Here is a 19,293-nt window from a genome sequence, read left to right as displayed (position 1 = left end):
CTTTGGAAGTAATCAGCATTCCCAAATGCATTTAAGAGTATTTTCACTCATTAGAGAACAAGTGCTTCTCAGACTCTGAAGGCTTTCTGTGTGAAAACAAAATAGTAAGAGTACTATAGGAGGGTGAGGAAAATTTTCTACTTCATTTTATGAGATGTACTTTTTTTTTTCTTGGACCCATAAGTCAATAATACATTTAGAGTAACTGTGGTTTTTCAGATTTACAGTGGTAGACAAGGCATTGAGATGGACCCGTTGCTCTGGAAATGGACAGATAGTGAAATGGACCTGCTAGTGAAATGGATAGATAGATATAAACAAAGTATACAATACAAGTGGCCATACTAGATATCATATACTACAAGGGATGGTTGAAAAACATGGCAAATGTTTAAATTTTTAAAAACTTATTACAGTAAAAGAAACACTGCCAAGAACAATAGGATAAGTGTGCTCGAAGCAAGGGGAAGTATTTTGAGGGGAATTAATGGCATTGTGTCTTTTACTGTACTCAAGTTTTTAATTTAAATATTCACTATATATTTTTATCACACTGTATCGCTCAAACATCATGGCAATTTCTATCAAATGAAAACATTCTGAGGTGTCCTCATCCACCTTATTTACTGGACCGGGCACCATGCAACTTCTCTAAAGTCAAAATGACCATGGAAAGCCAATGTTTTGAATCACTTCAGGACATTGAGGTACCCATGCCAGCACACTTAAAGACACAAAAGAGGACTTCCAGGATTGCCTCAGAAAGTGGCAAGAACAATTGAATAAGTGTGTTCAAATTGAATGGGAGTATTTTGAGGGGGATTAATAACAGTGTGTCTGTTGCTGTAGTAAATTTTTAAAAAAACTTTTATACATACACTGTTTTAAAAAATCATATCAGTAGATTGTAGTGGGGCCATTAGAGAAGGAGGATGGGGAGTGAATGCTGACCAGGGGACACAGGGGCACAGGAAAGTATGATCCATGGTGGGTTTCAGTCCCAGCGGAAGAGCCATGGCTGGAAGCCCAAGGGATTCTTCTGTTCAGTGGTGATTTCTGAAGCACTGATTGTGGGTTAAATCAGTTATGGAAACAAATCTGGAACAGAGAATAGAGAGGATGAAGGAAGACAACCAAAAGAGACAGCTTGGCGTTCCACAAATGTAGGAGGCTGAGGCTGATGTAGAACTACGTAATTTTGGATGGGGAGTGACAGGCATTGTGGTTGAATGGTGAGATCAGAAGCCAGATTACAGTAGTCTAATTAGAATGGAGGGGTGAAGATGAACACATCTCCACTGCTGAGTGGTCTGTGAATGAACTTAGAGGTCTGGTAATGCCTGCTGTGGTTGGTGCATGCCTGTAAGCCCAACTCATTCAGAGGCTGAGGCAGGAGGATCACAAGTTAAAGGCCAACTTGGGTAACTCAGTGAGTCCCTGTCTCAAAATAAAAATAGAAGAGCTGGAGATATATATATATATATAATATATATATATTAGAATAGAGAAGACTTGTGTTCTTATTTCCAAAAGGAAATGTATCTTTACAGTAAAAAATTATTAAGTAGCCAAGAAAAATTGAAAGCAAACAAGCAACTCGACAGAAGTTGAGTTGGGTGAGGGCAGGGGGTAAGGGAGAGTTCTGGGTAAATTAATTTAAAATCAAAGATGCAAGTAAGAATACCTTAAAGAGAACTAAGAACATCTACTCTTGATAAGAGTATCAAGAAGATATGGAAAACTACAGAGAGATATTTTTGACTTGAAGACATTCCATGTACATAATATAAAATGCTCTCTGTTTTATTATTTGGCAGTGAAAAGTGGGGTTGAGAGTTTGAGGGAAAGAATTGGAATTGGAATTATTGTACGTGGGAAGGGATGGGGGCCACTTGTAAAGGAGTAAAATAAATGTTTTACAGCACTGAAGGTATAACTAAAATTAAATGAATTTTTAGTGAACCCAATGAGAGTTGTTAGGATTTTCCTGGGAGGTTGTCAGCAACTCAGTAGGATGGATAGAAACTCCAGGTCAAAAATGTTATTGTGAAAGACAGGATAATAGGGCTGTGAATACTGGGCACTAGAAATAACAAATTTGAATTGGCTGACTTAATGAATTTAGGTTGGTTAGGTGGCATGTGGTGAAGGAGGGGGTAGGTTGGTGGTCCTAATGGTGAGGATGTGAACTCACAGACTAGAAGGGTAGGAGAGTAAAGAGAATAAAGGAGAAGCTTAAATTCCTTCCTCTGGAAGGGGCAATGGGAAGGTTGGTAGTATGGTGTGAAGAATGGTGAAATAATGCTTGTAAAACCTTATAGCAATATCTGGAACATACTAAGCACTCACTTGTTTTCTCATACTATAATTTTTATTAATTAGAGTGCAGAATAGATGAAAGAATAGGAAGTTCACAATTTGATGACAGTGTTATCAGTCATTGAAGGAGAAGGGATGTGTAGGTTTTCTTGATGTGGAACTAACTGGTGTTTTAGATAATGCAATAATATAACTCAAGGAAAGGTCTTGGTTATGGGCTGAATTTATCTGAAGAAGAAAGGCATTTGCTGGAGATAGATGAGTGATGATAACTAATTTTTCTAATTTAACAAACTGAAGTATCTTCTTTGCTTCTTGAAAAAGCTGTAAGGAGATAGCTTTCCCTATTTTATAATTAAACAGTGGGTTTAGATGAAGGTTGTTAACTTAGCAAATCGTAGAATTGCCTTTTGATCACGGGGGCTTTTACAGAAAGACAATGCTTTGTGCACCACTCCATGCTCCGAACAGCAGTGGCAATTTGTAGGTGATGGAATGAGATGGAGAAGATTTCAGGGCTGTGCTTTTTTGCATTGAAGAGGAACAAGGAAGAGGGAAAGAATCAACCACCAGAGTTTCAAGGGAAGTCATGTCATCAGGGGAAAGTAATTCTTGGCTGCTTCAGTTAGTCTTGGGTTTTAATAAATAAATGCTTAACTGAGAAAACATTTAGTCATTTCCAAACCTTCTTAGGTCAAGAGGCTATAATTTTTATGTACCTTACAGTAAAGCTTTTTAGTAGCAAAGCTAGCTTAGCTACATACACACATACATTCATACATACATGCATATGGATTGATATGGATGGGTAAATAAATACAGATAGATGAAAACAGATGGATGCATGGGTGGGTAGATAGATAGATAGATGATAGATAGATAGATAGATAGATAGAATATATAAGGCACTGAAGTTAAATGCTTATCTTGTCTCGGTTCCTGTAACCACTTTTTGGTTCATTCTTTATAAGAACTATTTTCAGGTAAGAGTGGGGGTGTGTTTCCTCACATTTTTGGGTCCAAATCATGTGGAAATGAGCTGCAGTGACTAGTGGAGTGTGTAGAAGTCCTCAGGTGTGCTGGACTGGAAAGGAAGCCGAGAACTTCTAATTTATGGTGGAGCCAGGTCAATAAGCAGTTGCTGATGTCTTTTAATAAAGAGTGGAGAGTACGTGTTAACTTTTGGCCATGGTTTCTTTGGTGGAGGAGTTTATAATGTAAAGATAGAAAAGTGGCCTAACTTAGACATTAAAACGTCCTTAGAAAATAAAGCAAGAGATAGTAGAAAATAGAGAGCTGAAAAAACTCAGAGGGAGCAGACCATGAGCTGTGATTTCAACAGAGTAAACAGAGGGAGAGAGGAGTAAGGTTTGGCTGATGGAAAAACAGAGGCTGTTTCCTGGCAAAACTCACAGCCAGAATAGAGTGAGTTTATGGGCAGCCAAAACACAAATAGTAGCTGGAATAGAGGTAAAGCGGCAAAGGAGTTAGAAAGTGGAGAGCTTTACAAGTGTCATTCAGAAATTTGTATTTGATGTGGGGGTTTTATGGGAGTGATATGGCCAAAGAGGACATCAAAAAAGTTATTTCAGATGTAAGGCATACAACAGATAAATAAGGATAGATCCAAGGGAAAGTCAGATGAAAGTCTGGCAGTTATAGCTTGAGGAATCTAATGGATAAGAGATAGAAAAAAAAGAGGCAGCACTATAGAGGGGCTGCAAATTTAGGAACAGTGCATTTTCACTATTAAGTATAGAAATTAGCTGAAACTTCTCTGTCTAATCACTTAGACTTGCAGCACTTCCTACTGATTCACTGTCACCTTTGCGCTCTCCAGATTGTTCTCTCATGTCTCAACTTTTTAAAGTGGCTTTTTTCTTTTTTTCTTTGCTAGGAGAAATTCATGAGAGTATAATGCACAGATGAAGTAGTTTAAAAAAACACAACAACTCATAATCAGCTTTGTAGTCACTGCCTAGGTGTTTGTCCCACCAGGGATCAATTTGCCTTGATTGTCTGGAATCCCCTGAGAGTGAGCCTCACAAGACTGATACCAACTAAAAATACCTTATGGAAGTTTTCATACACCAGAGTAGAAAGAATAGCTTCAATGGTTATCAACAATTTGTCTATTTTTATTTATTGATAGAAATTAAAATCTTATATGATAGAATAAAATAACCAATATAATTTTCAATTACCAGAGCTTGTTCAGCTAATATTTTAAAATCTACTAATCATCATTTTATTTTATAAATAAAAGATGCAGGCAGATGTAGAAACAAAAGAAAAACATTTTGTAGCCCAAGAATGGTCATGGTAAATAGTTTACATGAATTCTAAGAACTTCTAAATTGGAATATATTTTTATATCACTTGAGATCATGATTTATAGAGCTTGAATTGGAATTTTCCTCTTAATACCAATTAACAGGTATATCACTCATAAGCTACTTTTATTTTTGTGGAATAATAACACTTATTTGAATAGGACTTGCATACATTTTGTAAATATTTTCACCCATTTATATATTAATTAACAAATATTTAAATACTTCTGTACCAGGGCCTGAGTTAGGGACTTGGAAAATATTATTCATTTGATATACTAATATTTACTCTAAGATGATTTTTTTTTTCTGTACCGGGGATCAAACTCAGGACCTTGTGCTTGCAAGGCAGGCATGGTGCCACTGAGCTAAGTCCCTGGCACTAAGATGATTTTTAAGGTGAGACCAGTGATGTTCCTTTATAACAGAGGAAATATTACAGCTACATGAAATTCATAGATAATCCCTAAGCTTCAATTTAATCAACCTAGAGTCTAAATAAATTGACCAATTTCTTTCACTTTTTTATGTCAGTTTTATTGTCACATCAGTGACAATACCTGAAGAAGAGGAGGAGCTGCAAAGTGACTAGTCAATTCCTGAATAAACACGAATTATCAGATACTAGTCGTTGTTGCTACAAGTGTGAATCATTCATGTCAGTTTCTATAAGTAGGTCATCTTATCTGTTAAGTGATTGCTTTTGATTCATTTTGTAACTCCTACCAATTTTAGGGATTGTGATAACCATTTCAGATACACATCTTTTTGTCTAATTTATGTGATCTATGCAAACATTACTCTTCCCATCTGAAGCACTAGGAAGACCGAGGACTGGTCCATAAAGTCCTCTAAAAGGATGGAAGTCTGTAAGACTTACAGTCTTATAGACTACAAGAACAGTACTGGTTAATGATAGAGATATAGAGATGGACAGGGGGAGGAGGAGGGAGAGGGAGAGGAAGAGGGATGAGGATAGGGACAGGGAGATAGACATTGATTGATTCTCACATTGTTTGCAACTGACAACTTTCAAAGCACTAAAAAGAAGAAGTTTGTAGTAGTCTGATAAATACAGACTTAGGTTCATGTCCCTTTAGTCTTTATTATATAAATGCACTGTGCATATAAAACACTACAGGTGTTGCTGCGTGTAACTGTAGGGAGATGGCTGAGAAGGGAAACCACAGCTCAGCTTGCTCCTTTGTGTGATTAGGGGAAAATTTCTCATTCTGATTCCTGGAGACCGTGCCCACTGCTGCCAGATCTCCTTGGAAAAACTGAATGTTTGAGTCATTTACTTATAACCACTTACTGTTGTTTTCTTAGGAAAATTAAAAATGAGTGCTTGACAAAATATATTTCCAGAGTTTGAAGTTGTGAATGAAAAGAACATGTATGTGTATTTGCATACTCTGTATTCATGCACCTGTTTGCCATACTTCATAGATTCTAAAACTTGCCTTTTCACACTTCAACATCTTGGAAATTGGTATGTATCTATGATTTGTGATGTCTTATAATCACTGTCTACTTGTTTTACTGTTAGCATCTGAGTTCTTCAGGCAGTTTACAAGCAGCAGAGTCTTAGATCGCATGACATACAACTCATATCCAAATATTTGCAGAACACTGGTTGCAGAGAGATGAGGAGGCCACTTCTCCTTTACCCAAAAAGTAAAGTAAGAAGATTTATGTTAACAATAACAGTTGAGGCCAAGAGAAACCATTCTGTCATGGAATCCCGTTTCCTTAATTAAGTCATATACACATGCAATTCTTCTTATGATCCCAAGTGATCTAAAAATTAGTGTGCAAATTTACAATGTGTAATACAATCTGTAAAATATTTTTAAAGATTTGGTCACCACTTTTACATTCAGCTCTTTGTAACAAGTGTTCATAGTTCAGCAAAAAGAGTGAAAATCATTTCTGCCATTTGTCTGAGTGTGTAAGAAAGCTATCTTGCCTTACTACTCATGCCTTCAGCAAAACCCACTATATGCAAGACTGTAGATTAAATCATTAGAGATTAACTGACTATTTAAACAATATAAGATTGTTAAGATTCAAAAAAGAGACTGAACCTCTTTATTTATTGTAGTGTAGAACACTAAGAAAAGTACCTATAATCTACAGAAGACATAGATTCTACTCCTGGGGTAGAACTCTGGTAGATGATTTCAGATTTTAAGCCTGGTTAACAGAGGACTTTTTTTTTAATAGGTAAAGCTAAATATGGCCACATGGAATGAATTTGCTATTGAGCAAGATGTACAAGGAGAAACAGTAGCATTCATTCAATTATTGAAATATTTGTTGAAAGATTATTGTATGCCAGACACAGGCACAGGGATTAGCCCTTAATAATTCTTTCCAACCCTAAAGTTCTATAATTTTGACCTTGTGATCTATGGCAAGTTGCCTAACCTACTAGAGACTATCTACTTGTTCAAAATAAAATGGGGTAGGAGATACTTGCCCTACCTCCTTCTTTGGACTTTGAGATAATGCACATTAAAGCATTTTATAAATGGTAACATTTTATACAATTATTATGCCTGTATCTGTGAATATTTATGTTCTTCACACTAGATATATACATCTCTCTCTGAATCTCTGTGAATATTTACATTCTTCATACTCTCTCCATATATATATAATATATATGAACTTAATTGTCTTCAAAAGTTATCCACTTTCTTCCTTTTGGCACTTTTCCTAACTTAGAAAAATCTAACAGGTTTTGGCAATGATTTCGTTATATTACATTATATTTGCCTCTAGATCAAATATTAAATTGGGAGGTAAAGGAAGGGTATTCTGAGGAATATGTTTAATATGATGTCAGTGCCTGGAAGTGTTCTTTACAGTTTGGAATTAGGAATTGCTGATGTCATGATCAGTCATAGTTCCGTGACAACACCAGAATTTCCTCATTTGACTTCTCTCTGCCTGGGGAGTATCAATTTGCCGCAGGTCTGTCATCAGTTTGCTCCATGTGTTAAGTGTATTAGATAACCCAAAATTAGTCACTCTTAAGAACTCTTAGAATGGGGGAGTTTTATAAGTTCCTAAGGTATCCTATTTCATTACACTGTGTATCCTAATGTTGAAAAGTTTGCCTTCATACATATTCCACCAAATAGAAACATATTTGTAATTCTGTATGTTCATGTTTTAGCTTTATAATTCTGTGCAGAACGAAAAGCTTTTTCAGCCTTCTCATTTACATAAAGGATGTCATTAATTATTCTAGGATGCTCTTCAGGTGAAAAAGACATGATTGAATGGTGATTGTCTTTCGGTGAGACACAATATTCAACACTCACAACTTAAAGGAGGAGAGGTTTAATTTATTTTGGGTTTCAGTCATGACCAGGTGACTCCAAGACAGAGACATCATGGCTGAAAGCTAAGCAATGCTGCTTAGCTCAGGGTGACCAGGAAGCAGAGCAGGGGAACAGTGCCAGAACCAAAGGAATGAGAGACCAGACACAGACTCGAAGGCCTGGCCTTCATGACCCATCCAGACACACCTAGAAGCATACTCCACCAATTCCCCTGGCCAATCCCAAAGCCAGTGGAGTTGAAACTCCACCCTAACTGCTACAGTGATCTTAGCAACTGAGGAGAAAAGTAAGTGTTGATTTTTTTTTTCCTTCTGTGTTAACTTGTGTTATGGATCCACCACAGACATTCAGGAGCATATGATAATAACATTTTGCCATTCTTAGATTATTTGAGAGTTTTGTTTGTCCCAGGTACAGTCTGCTGGATACTGTCAATGTTGTCATTCATACAGTTGAATTATACTCATGGAAAGGAGATGGTCATTCCAGGTTCAGATTAATTTTGTTTCCATGATTTCATGATTTTGGCTCAAAATTCTGTTTATTTCCTAAGTACTTTCTGTCTCTTCTCAGGTCAAGAGGTGGATATGATTAGTATTTTTCCCACCACACCAGTCCCTTCCTTTCCTCAGCTCTTAACCTTGAGTTCGGTCACACACATAAAGGATTATGTTACTTCCAGCTCTTTAGGTAAACAATCTCAAAGATTACCTAGTAAATGTCTTCCTTTCATAAGTTTCTTTCTTGTAAGATTTATTATAATTCTTGGAAACTTTCTTGAATTATCTAAAATGTAGCCTGGAAATAAGCCCTTATATTTTTATAGACTTGCCTGTAGGCAATACAGGATTTCCACAAAGCATATAAAGGATTGAGACATCCATCTGGGTAATTTAACAATCCACAACAAAGAACTTTTCTTTGTTCCACAAGAAAGGAACTTTTCTTTGTCCTGGTTTCCTAAATAGTTGGCTTTATTTTTCTATAGAATTTGATCTACAAGTACAAATTCATTGCAGTATAAAAACCTTGAACTTTTAACTCACATAACTTTTCTTTACTATTTTCTGAAAAGAATAAGCCATGTACCTATTTTGATAGAAAAATATGGAAAGGGAAATTTATCTTTTAGAGAATTCTTATGCCAAAATTTCAAGTGGGCTTTGAATTTTTAACTATTTGCAAGAACACAGTAATAACTAATTACGTCCAAAAAACTTCGTGTGTTTTGAATTTGACGTGTTTTTCCATAGAAAGAAATGTCCTAAATGATGAGTTCAATTTTAGTTAACCTATAAGCACTTATGAATCCCATAATGAAATTAATCTCTAATATGGTCTCCCATTATTTTTTTGTGGAAAAATATGTTCTCAGTTCCAGTTCAGATTTCTGGAAATACCTTTCAGCGAAATACCATCTTAGCATCTAGAAGATAGCTCTCTGTGCCTCTCAACTTTATCCTACCAACTATCACAGAAAATGAAACTGCTGGCAAGAAAGGAGTGTTCCTTAGCAACCATTAATTAAGTGAGATTTAGGCACTAGATTAGGGCCAAAATATTTATCTTTACTATTCAGTATATATTCTAATAGTGGGAAGTTTGCCCTCAGAGTCAACTGAATAGAAACTCAATATACAGATGCTCCTCAAATTATGGCAGGGTTATGTCCTCATAAGCCATTGTAACCTGAAGATATCATAAGTTGAAATGCATTTCATACACCTAACCTAGTGGACATCATAGCTTAGCAATACACTCCACTTAGGGAATTGGTTGTTTCCCCTTGTGATTATGTGGTTGTCTGGGAGCTGTAGCATTGTAGTGCAGCTTGGACTTCATCATAGCTAATAGTAATAATAACCACCATTAATATTAATGTAGGGAGAAGACTTTGGAGTTAGAGAGACCTGAGTTCAAATACCAGATCTACTTGTATCAGATCTGTGAACCTGGGCAGCTTACTTAAAACTCTGGGCCCGTTTCCTCATTACTGAAATGTGGTAGTCATTCTCGTGTGTGTGTGTGTGTGTGTGTGTGTGTGTGTAACACATTTAGAAAATGCCTGGAATATAGAATATCCAATAAATGACTACTATTGTTATTAGTCTATGCAGAGAAACAGCAGCGGAGCAAAATTTGTTTTTTCTGTTTTGCTCATCAGGATAAATTTACGAATCATCAGAACATGGCTTCTGGTCAGACTCATCAGAATATGGCTATGTTTTTGTCATCCTGTATACATTCTAGGATTACAGTTATAGTTTTATTTTATTATAGTTGTTTCATTTTTATATAGATGTGATTTTTATGTGTCTAGGGGGTCTTTAAGTCTGGAGTAAGAATTGCATATTTTTTAAAAAACAAAATAATAAATAGAAAATATGGTCGCTACTTTAGAAATAGGCATTTTATCAACCCTATTTTGTACCAAGAAAGAAAAGAAATTTAAAATTTTGCTTATGTCACATTTTTTTCTTTTTTGTTTTGCTGGGAACCAGAGGTTTTGTGAGCTTTTAAACATAGAGACTATAAAATGTGAATAGTATTTTAGTGTGACCTACTTACACTAACCAGTACTGTGCTGCTATATTTTGTGCATTAAAGGTTGTAATTTGAAATAATGTTAAATGAATATTTCCTCTTAATTCTTTTCTTCTTGCAATTTGACCCAAGTAAACAATGTCTGACTTGCTTTAGGAAGGACAGAACCTGCTACAGGTCTTCTTTTCTTGATAAAGATATTCTATTTTTATCTCATTGGACATCTTCTCCTTCAAAACTTAGCTCCACCACTATACTTACATTTTAGTAATTTCACCCAAATGTTCCCCTCTTGTTAGGGGCTGAGTAATATGTGTATTAAGGTTTATTAGAGAAAGACTCTCCTAGGTTTTAAATTCTTCTTCATCTTCCCCTTTCACAAACTTTTTATCTATTAGCAATGATTTCAGCTGGATTGTCACAAATCTCATCTTTTTTTTATACTAGTCTCCTTTGTCTAGTTCTGTTTTTCTAGTTATTTGCACAGAGCTTCTTTCTGTACATTACTCTAACAAACCAGCCTGTCCCCCTCAATCTCTCCACCCTATGAACTCCCATAGCACGTTACTGGCTAATCCACTTGCCAGCCACTTACCACTTTAATGCCTGGCATGATTGGTGTACAACAACTTGGGTGACATAGGTGACAAGTACTCACACTCCCCTGAGAATTACAGCATTATCAATAAGGCTTTTCTGAGATACAGCATTAGAGTTGAGGATGTACAGGACTAAGTGAATGTTTTAACCCTGGGTAGTTCAAGATTTTAAAGTTGGTTTGCTTTTACTTACTAGCTCTGTGGGTAGATCAGTCACCCTTAACTTGTCTCCCCCATCTCCACAATGAATTTAATGAATGACCCTTCCACAGTTATACTGTGGTTGTGAAAGTGAAATAAGATGTGAAAGATTTAAAAATGAAAGTTTCATTTTTGAATTGTTTCTGTGCAATAAATACCCTGTAGCTCTGGCTTCCAAATTCCAGTTGCACAAGATCTTTTAAGTCATAGAAGGCATTATTGCCTGTAAGTCTCATCTCCCCTACTAGATTGCAGGCTTCTGCATGTACTGGTTGCTCCATCCTTACTATTCTTGTCTCACAGAGTATGATCTCTGACACTGCTCACAGTCTTCCCATTCACACAGAAATGGCCCTGCTCCAACACATAGTTTCTTTAAAGAAAACTGAACAATAAATGAAGAAAAACTTCAGTATGCTGAAGCCCTTGAAACAGACCCTGTGCCAGACTTTTTTTTAACCTTTTAAAGTTAAATCTGTAGTACACACAGTCTTAGAAAGCATGTTCATTCAGCCATTAATAGATATTAGAAGTGGCTTCCCCTTACCTACATTTGCTCTTTTCATTTGCTGTTGTTTCTTGTTTCTATTCTTGGATGGTCAGCCGGACTTATGATAAGCATCAGATATTTACACAGCACACCCACTTAAATCTGCAAGCAACACTATAAAAGCCTCGAAAACAATAACAGCGGCCAGTTATTGAGTTTGGTACTGTTTTTGGTGTACTGTACTTAAGACAACCCTGTGAAGACAATCTTGGACCCAGAGAAGTCAACAAACTTGCCCAAACTATGAGGCTCATAAGTGGGAAGCTGAAATGTGGAACCAAACCTACTGGGTTGTTTTAATTTTGTTCTTTGGCTTGCGAAGTCCAGATTCCTTTGAGCTATCTGAGTGTGTGTGTGAGGGGCGGGGTTATGTATATGCATGGTATTTTAAGAGCTGTTTCAAGTCTGAAAAGGAGCTCCGGGGACTACCTCTTCCTCCAGCATCTCACAGCCAAGTGCTCACCCGCTTCTGGCTCTGCTGCCACTCAGCTTCCTGTTTACTCATAGTTTCTGCTTCCTCATAACCTTGGCTTGTATATGGTTTTGGCTTGTTGTGGCCTCAATGTTACCCCCTTGCATTCCTGTAGTTTCTGCCCCTTTACTAACTGGTTCAACTTTCCTAGTTTTCTGAATCAAATTCACAAGGGTGAGAATAGGATTGGTCCTACTCATTTTTTCAACCCTAGCCAGGTCACAGGTCATTGACCAGTCCGTGGATTGGCTGCCCTTAGGGTCAGCTTTACCTGACCCTGCTGAGGGATTCCGGGAGGATGCTGTATGACCACACAGGCAGCAAAGTCTCAGTTTCCCTTCAGAGAGGATGTGCATCACCACAGTTCCAAAGCCCTTATTCTTATGACAACTTGCAGTCTCTCTGAACTGTTTCTTTACTTTCTTTTTTAAAAAAACATATTTGTTTCAAAGGTCAGTTCACTTTTCCAGATGAAGTTTGCTAGTATTGATCCTTATAGTCACACTTAGCACTAAGCATTTTTTGAATGACTATAATTGATATGTATGATACATATCTCTATCTATCTATCTATCTACCTACCTACCTATATAGATATAGATATTTCTGTTTCCCTTACGTTGGGTTCTTTGGGTCTGAATGATGTAATTGCATTTTACATTTTTTTGAGTGTGCACAATCAATCTTTTCCTGTCTTATAATGGTTTATTTAGTTAGGATTGTACACCCTACACAAGTTTGGAACTTTTGAACCTTGGTGGGCATAGTTTTTTTTTGTTTTGTTTTGTTTTTTTTAAGAATACATGCCCTGTATTCTCTCCTTCTGTGCCATTTGCTATTATACAACATACTATATGCTGATTTTTAGATATCCTTTTTGGTCTTAAAGATAATGACCTTTTATGTTCTTTTAGTATCCTTAGTATATTTTAGTGTATTTAGCCTTAGGATTCTTTTATTATTCTAATTTAAATTTTATTATCATTTAAAATTTTTTCTTATTCTTATAAAACTACTGTAGGTTATCCAGTCAAGTGTCAGCATTCTGGAATAGTACATTTTGGAATATAATAGTGCAAGTACTAAGACTTTAGAGTAGAGACATAAAAAATTAATCTATCCTGTTCTTCTGTGGTTTAGATTGTGGTTTCTTAAGACACCAGTCATGACAACTGAGGTTGAGCATGGACTTTTTTCTGTAGCTGAATGTTCTGAATTGCTGGAGTCTTGAGCAGTAAGTTCTCAGGAAAAGGCACCTTTGCCTTTAAGAGTTCTAAGTTAAACCTTCTATTTTATACCTGTGCTTAAATGATTGCAGAAAGGGTCCTAGTGAGAGAAGACAGCAAAGAGGCAGCAAAAAAAATTGTAAGTGCAGAGTACCAGAAAATAGTACTGACATGTATGTATATTGGCTAGCTGTGCTATTTGATAATCACTTTATCAATTGATTGTGGTACCAGGGATTAAATCTCACTGAGCTGAGTACCCAGCCCATTTTATTTTTTTATTTTGAAATATGCTTTTGCTAAACTGTGCAAGTTGGGGTCAAACCTGCAATTTTACTCCTCCCAGATCACAGCCTTCTGTCATCACACCCACCATTAAATCACTTCAAGGGATGGACATTTTACTGTGACTTTTATCTACCAAATTCTTTCTTGCTCGTTGTGGATGGAGTATTATGCCCAGAATAAGTTCTTTTGCTGCTTTTTAAAAAAGTGAAATGAATTAGAAATTATATGTGTATTTTGAGTGTATGGTTGTTTTTAATAGGCAAGATTTGCTAATTCTTACAACTTTAGCTGGACAATGTCGAGAGCATGGAAGCAGCCCACTAAGTCACTAGCAGGATCCCTGGCATCGATTTTTAAATTTCTTGTTGCTAGACAAACCCTTAAATGGGTACAACTTTGCTAGAAATTTGATGTTCATAGAGGATACTATTTTCCTTATGACGCCCAGAAGTTGAGTCCCTTCATGTTTCAAACAAGTTAGGATTTTTCATTATTGTAGCAGATGGGCAGTCCGGGAAGCTGCTAGAGTCTACTAGCCAAGGAAGAGCTCTGCAATATTGACGGCGATGATAATTCTCTGTAATATTCACCATGGAACAGGCCAACTCCAAAGATGGCAAGCCCGTCCCAGAGGCCTGGCCCAGAGGGCGCGCTCTGCCTGCTCCGTTGCCGCAGCCCAGGGTGGAAGTCTGCCCTGGCCCCTGCTCCAGGCATCCTCAGAGGGTGGTGGAGAAAGGGGGCAGCCTGACAGCAGCCCTAGTTCTGTCCACCTTGGAAACAAAGGAAATTACTTCCTCCCTTTGTCCTTTTGCTTGCTGAATTTCTATATCCCTTAATGGGACACTTTCGTGTCGCATCTGATAATTAATATAAGGAAGGGTTACACTGTTCCAGTTGCGGGGGGGAGGGAAGGCTCACTTATGGGCAGCCTGAAATGGTTTTTGCTCTGTTTGGTATTGTCATCTTGAAGGAAAGCTTGTCAACTCTGGCATAGGAATGCAATGTAAAACTTTGCCAGGGATACCTGAGTGTGGGGCCGGGAAGGAGAGATCTGTTTCCGCTGCTAGAAGGTTGACATGTGAATTGGGGGATGATTTGTAGAGGTCGGATGCAAGGCTGATTTGTTCGTCGAAGTAGGAGGAATGGTCCGCACCTTTTCAGGAAAAGGACTGGGAGAGATTGTGGAAAATGACAGAAAAAACCAAAAAAAAAAAAAAAAAAATAGGGATCAGTTCGCTCCCTACCCAGGTGCCAAAGTGGATCCCTGATGCGATGCCCTTAAAAGGGGCTTCGAGCTGGGTGCCAAACTGGCGCGGGTGCTTGGGCAAAGAACCGAGGGGAAAAACCGGAGGGGGGGGGGGCGGCCACTCCAAGGAATGTGCGGCATGCGGGCAGCCAGACCCAACCATTGCACCGGAGCGGGGGCGCCGGCGGCTCCCCGGGCTGCGCCGCCGAGGCCCCGGCCCCGAGCCCGGGCGGGGGAACGCGGGGCCGGGTGGCCGGCGGGGCAGCGGGCGCGGCGCCCGGCGGGCGGGCGTGGAGGGCGGGCGGGCCTGGGCGCGGCGCGAGGCGGTGCGCGGCCGCCTCCCCGCCCCCGGCCGGCGCGCTCTCGGGGCGGTGGTTGAGACCGCGGTAGGTGGGGACGCGGCGCGCTGCTCCTCCGCTGCGGCCGGGAGAGCTCCGCGCGCGAACTCCGGCCCATGGCACGCAGGGCGGCGGCCCCCGGAGCTGCCTGAGAGTCGCCTGCCGCCCGCGCGCGCCGCACTTTCCGGCGAGGGTGGAGAAGTCAGCCGGGAGCTGCAGCCCCCGCCGGCCGCCGCTCCCCGAGCGCCGCGGCCCCGGCCCGCCGTCCCCCCCGCGCTCGGCCGCCGCGATGATCTTCCCCAGCGGCAGCGGCGGCGCCCCGGGGGCCAGCGGCCACTGCAGGACGCCCTACCGCAAGCAGGTGAGGGCGTGGGGGCGCGGGCCCCGCCCGGCCACAAAGGCGGCCGCGCTCGGCCGCGCCGCTCCCCGCCTCCTCCTCTGGGACCGGACTGGGCGGTGACCTTGTTTCAGAAGGAGGCGGCCCGGGGCTGGCGACCTGAACGGGGCAGATGCCCTCGCCCGCCGGCGCCGGGCCGGGTGGGACGTGGAGGAAGGGGCGAGCGAGGTCTGGGGCGGCGAGGGCCGAGGGCGGCCGCGCATGGGGCTGGGGGCTTCGCCCAGCCCTGCAACAAGTTTGGCTTTTCCCCCAGAAACCTTTGTGTGTGGAGGAGTACGGAAAAGTCGTGACACGGTTGTGCGGTCTTCACTTGGAACCTCAAAGAACCTGTCTGATTTGTAGGAAACCCGGAAGAAGTGCGAGTGTGTGTGTGTGTGTGTGTGTGTGTGTGTGTGTGTGTTCGCGCGCGCCCCCCTCCTTAGTTAAAAAAAAAGAGAAAGAGAAAGAAACAGGAACTTCTGCTGTCACTTTCTCAAGGTTTTCAGTTTTCCGAAGCACAGGGAAATCCTGTGATATCCTAGTTGCAGAGATACTGGGATAAGCCTGAGTCATACATGCCTTTTCCTATTTTAATTCCGTTTCATACATTTTTTAACAGATTGAACTCCAAAGGCACTTTAGTGGTTAGATCAAAATCCCCTGCCGGAAAAAGGAGTGGACCCAGGAGCTTATAGTTGTGGCCTTTTGTTTTGTTTTTCATCTCTGTTTTTAAAAGGAGGTTACTGAAGCCATGTTGTGATAAATCTCACAGAGTCAGCAGCAGGAATAACAAAACCTAGCTTTAAATTATGTAAAAAATGTGCAGGTCTGTTTAGAAAAGGTTAAACTGATTTAGAGGTCAGTGGCAAAATGCTTGTTGAGAAAATAAAAAACAGGATTGCAGATATTTTTTCTCCATAATAAATCTCTTGTCTACATCCTTAGCCACTGAGACAAATCAATTAAGTTATTATTCCAATAATGATACCAGCGAACTGTAGTCCTCCACGCAGATGTGGCTTTATTAAAATCATGACAGTGACAGCGTTGCCTGGTGGCTTTCTTATAGGTGCTTACACGATTATTCACTATGTTGATTTCTTGTTCTTAAAGTCGTTTTTTTTTCCTTTTAGTATGTGCTGACGTAAGTCTAACTGCAGACGTTTTGGCAGTTGTCAAAAAGTAATGTTTTCTGTTTTCCAGTCTTTGTTTCTTTTACATGCTAACTTTTCCTAAGGCAGTAAACACAACCCTGTCTATGTGCCCTTCAATGGAACTTTTACCTGGGTTAAGAAGTACTTCTTAATTAAAAAAATAAAACCTGCATCGGTGACTTGTCTGAAGTGTATGGCAAAATTGTCTAGATTCATAAACAGGCACCTCTAAACTCACTTCATGGGGTTTAATTTAAAATAAGTGCCCTCATCAATTTGCTAAGTGCAGCCAATTTCCAATAAATATTCTCCCAGCCCCTCCTCCCCCACCCACCTCACTCCACCTGAAAAGATGGCTAATTATGTTAGGGCCTTGTGTGTTCATTTATTTGTTGTCAGAACCCAGCAGGGTGTCCTCTCTGAAATGGGAAAAGGCTCCAAGGGTGAGGCCTTTGCTGGGAGGGCTGGAGGTTTTGTGTGTGGAGGGGCACAGCCCGCTGGCTGGAGCACGCTGATAAGATGGTCTCTTTTCACTGGGCTCTCCTTAGATTCAAAGGCTAAAAGGCTGACTGAATCAGAAAAACAAACAGACTTTCTTTTTTCTGTAGGCAAAGAAAGAAATGAATGTGTAGGCATTATACAGACACAAGACCCGGGGTACCAGTGGTATTTGAGTCAAAGGTTTCTTTTGTTAGTATTTAGCCATTCACTGAAAAAGCACACTTCCAGAGCAGGGACCTGGTTACCATGAGTGACTTTGTGATCTCATTCTGGCTTAGCCTAAATGGGAAGTCTAATTAATCCTTTTTGTAAGATTTTGTGGTGTTAAGCCTGTACTTTTTACATCATATTAGTTTGTTCGTTTTGATTAAAGAATTGCAATTTTTAGATATGTAACACTGATTTTAATCTAGAAGTACATAATCAGCTGTTGGAGCTGATTTCAGATAATTTGCTTGAGGAAAAAAATTGAATGTAAAGAATACTTAAAAATCACCTTTGGAAAAATAAAGCCATCCAGAATCACTTTTATTCTACATAGACCATAGTAGTAACTAAAAATCATTGCGAGCCTTACTACCTACAGGTTGGTGTTCTAAATGCTTTATGTGGATTAACTGATTTTCTCAGTTTGACAATCCTTTGATAAGGCAGGTAGTATTAGTGTCTCCATTTTACTGTTAGCACTGAGATGTGGATTAACTAACTTGTCTAGTCTGTGCCACCCACGATGAAGAGCTAGATTTGAACCCTGGACATCAGGCCCTTAAAACTCGCACTATAACCATCTCCTTCCATGCACATCACAGTAGAAACTCATGTAGAATGTCTCTGCATCTTTGCCCATTACCATTCTAAGTCTCAGAAGTCCAGGTTAGGAATTCTTCCCACCTTTTTTTTGGAGGGGAGATGGAAGTTGTGAAATAGAAGGTGAAAGATGAAATAAACAAATGATCTGGATGGTGAATTCATAGTGTTTGGAAGAGGCACTGATATAAAAATCTTGCTTTACTACATGATTTTAAAAGTCTTAAACTTTTTTACATTTTGTATTTGTAGGAGGCAGCCAGTTTCAGTCAAAGCAGAGGTGGGTGGTTCAAATCCCCTTCCTGCCCCCACATGGTGTAGCTAGAGCATCATGGAACTCTGATCTCCAGAGTCATCTAGGATAAACAGGCTTTTCCTGCATCACAGGCCTGTGAGCACATCAGACACACACCTTCTCAGCTCAGGCCAAAGTGAGATGCTTTTGAGTGGAGCGATAACCCAGCCATCAGTATCCAGATAAAGTTTGTTAGTTCAAGTGTCATTGAAGAAATAATTTGTGTCCTGTTGCTATTGACTGTGACTTTTGATACATGACATTCATTAAGTAGATCCAGTCTGATTATTTAAAAACAGCACCCACAAAACCAAAATGGAAACCATTTATCAAGACTTATATAGTTTGAAAACTATTTTAGTATTTTTAAAGAAAAGTACTCCATACTCAAAAGCCTTTAAGTATTAGAAAATGTATATTTCCATTTTCTTTTGTGTTTCTTTAATTCTTTTATTAGCTATTTCTGTCTTCATGTTTCCTTCCATTTTGGAACTGCTTTCTTGAGGATAGTTGACTCTGGTACTATGTAGTTTGATTTTTGCAAATTTTGGAACGTAACAAATCTTTCTTTTTGCTAAGTAGTGTGTTGTCCTAGTGATTTGCAGTGGGGTTTTAAAGGTATGGAAGTGAATATAAGAAACGTCGTGTGTGTGTGTGTGTGTGTGTGTGTGTGTGTGTGTGTGTATTTGTA

At 39.4% G+C, this 19,293-nt stretch overlaps 1 protein-coding gene across 8 annotated transcripts in view; it reads left to right on the top strand.

Moving 5' to 3' along the window:
- Rbms1 (RNA binding motif single stranded interacting protein 1) overlaps positions 1-19,293 on the top strand; it is a 217,164-nt gene that overhangs the window by 76,597 nt on the left and 121,274 nt on the right. Inside the window, exon 1 of one of the 8 annotated variants that reach the window (XM_021265725.2) lies at positions 7,799-8,291. The exons of 5 other annotated variants lie outside the window; for them this stretch is intronic. Coding sequence is in view for 2 of the 3 variants with exons in the window: in XM_087199305.1 (XP_087055431.1) it covers positions 15,759-15,830 (72 nt within the window). In the remaining variant the exon portion in view is untranslated. Of the gene's footprint in view, positions 1-7,798; positions 8,292-15,630; positions 15,831-19,293 lie in introns of those variants that run through there. 2 more of the 8 variants (XM_087199305.1, XM_087199327.1) reach the window with 2 other exon arrangements.

This window comes from Heterocephalus glaber, unplaced genomic scaffold, assembly GCF_053883595.1.
Source record: "Heterocephalus glaber isolate CG9 unplaced genomic scaffold, H.glaber_assembly_v1.0 deba00000347, whole genome shotgun sequence".
NCBI lineage: Eukaryota > Metazoa > Chordata > Mammalia > Rodentia > Bathyergidae > Heterocephalus > Heterocephalus glaber.
The sequence above is the reverse complement of the archived record's forward strand: the minus strand, read 5'-3'. Positions and strand labels throughout refer to the sequence as shown.